Source organism: Fulmarus glacialis, unplaced genomic scaffold, assembly GCF_000690835.1.
Source record: "Fulmarus glacialis isolate BGI_N327 unplaced genomic scaffold, ASM69083v1 scaffold1743, whole genome shotgun sequence".
In the NCBI taxonomy this organism is placed as follows: Eukaryota; Metazoa; Chordata; class Aves; order Procellariiformes; family Procellariidae; genus Fulmarus; species Fulmarus glacialis.
The window spans coordinates 10,532-14,056 of record NW_009202054.1 but is presented as its reverse complement, the minus strand read 5'-3'; the positions used below and the strand labels follow the sequence as shown (position 1 = coordinate 14,056).

Here is a 3,525-nt window from a genome sequence, read left to right as displayed (position 1 = left end):
GGTTTAAAACTTGTCAGGAAGCTGAGAGTCTGAACTGGGTTGTTGGTTTTTTTTTTTTTTTGCATTTGCACCCGAATTTCTCAGATTTTGAGCAGCCTAACAGCCTAAAAGTCAAGGGCTCTAATGGAAAGTTTAGCTGTATGGCTGTAGATGCAAGTAAAAAATACGTGTCTACTCCTTCTAGTGAAGTTCAGAACTGCTATCGGAACATTTAGCATCTTCATTTGTGCTTAGCAATGATTATTGCAAATGCCTCAAATGTGCTGACACGACAATACATTTTTTTAATTTCTGTTTCAAGAAAGTCGAGCTAGGCTGTCTCAATCTCAGTGAATTTGACTTCTGCTTTTATATAGTATGATTAATATTGACTCAAAGGTTATCATTATGCTGGGGTTATTTGTGCTGTCCATCCTAGCCCACGTGGTAGTTGCATTGTACTTTGCAGTTCTGGAAGGTTTTGTGCTGGTTAGGCATACTTAAAAACAAGTTAGAGTAGGATAAGACCCCCTTTTTTTTTTTTCCCCCCTCACAGGCTTAAGGGAACACTAAAAATGTCTCTTAAATTATTCTTGAGCAACAAAAAGTTCAATACAGTTCTGATTCTGATTTACACTCACCAATTCTAAAAATGTAAAGATTTCCAAAAGTAATAGCTTATGTTTTCCTAAAATCTTCCTGGAATTCTCAGTAATCTTGTGATGTCCAGCTTAATGTATTTTCTTTTATTCATTAAAACTCTCTATCCCTATGAATTTTGCAGGACGAACAGAAAGCAGAAGATGAGCTCGCAAAAAAACGTGCAGCATTCCTTTTAAAGCAGCAGCGCAAAGCTGAGGAGGCTCGGATTCGGAAACAGCAGTTGGAGGCTGAAGTTGAACAAAAAAGAGACGAAGCTCGGTAATAACATGTGGAAAAGAATACTTCTTTTTATCTTTAAGATGAGGAAAATGATTGTATGTTGAATATAATGTTGTGTCTGCTTTTCAGTCGCAAAGCTGAGGAGGACCGAATACGGAAAGAAGAAGAGAAGGCTCGAAGAGAACTTATCAAGCAAGAATATCTAAGGAAAAAACAGCAGCAAATTTTGGAGGAGCAAGGGCTTGGAAAGCCCAAATCAAAGCCCAAAAAACCAAGGCCAAAGTCGGTCCATCGTGAAGAATCTTACAGTGATTCAGGGACAAAGTGTTCTTCCACACGTAAGAATTTTGATTTGCTTGCTCTCACCAAGTCTGCAAATCTGCTTTAACAAACGTGTTTCACATTTTCTCTTTTATTTTGTAGCTGATAATTTGAGCAGTGCTCAGTCTGGTTCCAGTCTTTCCTTGGCCTCAGCAGCAACAACTGAACCTGAAAGCATACACTCTGGTGGTACGCCATCTCAGAGGTAAAGAGATAGTACAAAAATAAAAAAATTAAAAGTAAGCCTATGTTATGAAATAGTGTTGGGATTCAGTGTTGTTTGCTTCGGTTCAGTGGCATAGAAGCACAATAGTAATTAGTGAACTCATCTTCTATTTTATGTGGCTGCCAACTCTGATATTGTGTACAAACTTGCAATTTTGTTTTGTTTTCTCCCAAAGGAATAATAGAATTTTCCTTTGATAATCCAGCAGGAAGAATCTGACTGGTTTGGGGGAGGAAAAGGGACAATAACCTCTTCCATTCAGGGCCAGTGACTGGTGACTTTGTTTAAGATTGGAGGGGGGAAAAAACCCAAAATCTTGGCCTTTTTTTTTTTTTATTTATTTTTATTCCCCCTCTCCTCCCCCAACAGAGTTGAATCTATGGAGTCCTTACCAATACTCAGCAGAAATCCTAGCAGAAACACAGAAAGAGATTGGGAGAACGCTTCAACAGCATCTTCTATTGCTTCAGTGGCAGAATACACAGGTGACTGTTTTGTTTTAGTTTAAGCATTTGTTAGGAATAGCAGGTCATAAAAAGCTGTGGTATATTTGATGTCACATATTGCTATTTTTGCGAAGTTGTCAGGTGTATTTCGTTCTGTTTAATATTTCTAAAAGTAGGTTATTGTACAAAAATATTTAAGGGGTTTTTTTCACTTTGATGAATGAAAATCTTAATGTTCATAAATGTAGAGCAAATAATTTTTACTTATTTATTTTCCTTAGGTCCAAAATTATTTAAGGAACCCAGCAGCAAATCAAACAAACCTATTATTCACAATGCTATATCTCATTGCTGTCTTGCTGGAAAAGTGAATGAACCACATAAGAATTCAATATTAGAGGTAAACATTAAAATACAAAATTATTAATGCACTCACAATAAAATCTATCTGTAATGCTCATTTCATAATCCCACTGGTGCGTTGTAGATGCATTGTAGTAAAATGCACCTGTATTGAGAATTCTTTACTCCCCGTGACTGCATGGACTTACTTATGGTCCTATATTAAGAGTTCAGCTTGGAAGTTTATAGAAGGACTGAAAACCATAGTTGCTGATCTAGTGTTTCAAAAAAGTTTAAACACTTATTCAGCTATATGTGAAACCTTAAAGCTTGGCATAGTATGGGAATTTTCACTGTGAACAATCTTTGTATATGTTTGTTTGCTTATTTTTAATGCAGGAACTAGAAAAATGTGATGCCAACCACTACATCATTTTGTTCCGTGATGCTGGCTGCCAGTTTAGAGCACTTTATTGCTACTATCCTGACACTGAAGAAATCTACAAGCTGACTGGAACGGGGCCAAAGAGCATCACCAAGAAAATGATTGACAAACTTTATAAGTACAGTTCGGACAGGAAACAGTTTAATGTGATTCCAGCCAAAACCATGTCTGTCAGCGTGGATGCTCTTACTATTCATAACCACTTGTGGCAAGCCAAGCGACCTGCAGTGCCAAAGAAGACTCAGACTCGTAAATGACACTGAGTTCTTGGGGAGAAGATTGCTGAATGGGATTGCATCAGAAGAAGACATGTTTACCATTTTCCTCCAGTTTGGTATGAAATGTGCAGAACCGTAAACATTTTTTAAGAAGCTTCTAAACAGAAACCGTGGATGCAAGTTATTAAGAATGAAGGAACGTTGCCAGTGTTTTTTATGAATGATAAATCTGCTGTTACACCCAATGCTAACTACTGTGGCTTTCAACTGATGAGGGACTGTGCATGTAGCAAGATCTTTAACAAGTGGATTTCCTTTTACTTGAAGCTTTTCATCGGTACAAATTGGGAATAATTTAGTTCTGTTTCCTCTCTGCCTCATTCTCTCCCTTTTCCTGTCATTCTTAAAGTTGGCAAGCTCCGAACTTCAGTAGAAGGATTGAACAGACCTTGGGTGAAGTGTTTTGGGTTTGGTTTGGTTTTTTAAACAGTCTTTAGGGAAATCTTCCTTTCAGACTTTTTTGAGGAACTGTTTAATACATCAAATTGTTGTACTGTATCTACTGCCAACGTAAGTCCAGCTCTCAGATTTCTGAAAAAAGCCCCAACTTGTGCTGCTCAGAACGGAGTTTACTTGCAGTAGCTGTTTAGGATAAGCATTGCAAGG

The 3,525-nt window shown here is 37.5% G+C and overlaps 1 protein-coding gene across 1 annotated transcript in view; it reads left to right on the top strand.

Moving 5' to 3' along the window:
• CAMSAP1 (calmodulin regulated spectrin-associated protein 1) overlaps nt 1-3,118 on the top strand; it is a 26,495-nt gene extending 23,377 nt beyond the window's left edge. Inside the window, exons 12-17 of the mRNA XM_009574131.1 lie at nt 764-900; nt 991-1,199; nt 1,285-1,387; nt 1,778-1,893; nt 2,136-2,254; nt 2,596-3,118. Coding sequence (XP_009572426.1) covers nt 764-900; nt 991-1,199; nt 1,285-1,387; nt 1,778-1,893; nt 2,136-2,254; nt 2,596-2,898 — 987 coding nt within the window. The 3' untranslated portion in view covers nt 2,899-3,118. The remainder of the gene's footprint in view (nt 1-763; nt 901-990; nt 1,200-1,284; nt 1,388-1,777; nt 1,894-2,135; nt 2,255-2,595) is intronic.
• Nucleotides 3,119-3,525: the final 407 nt, after the last annotated feature.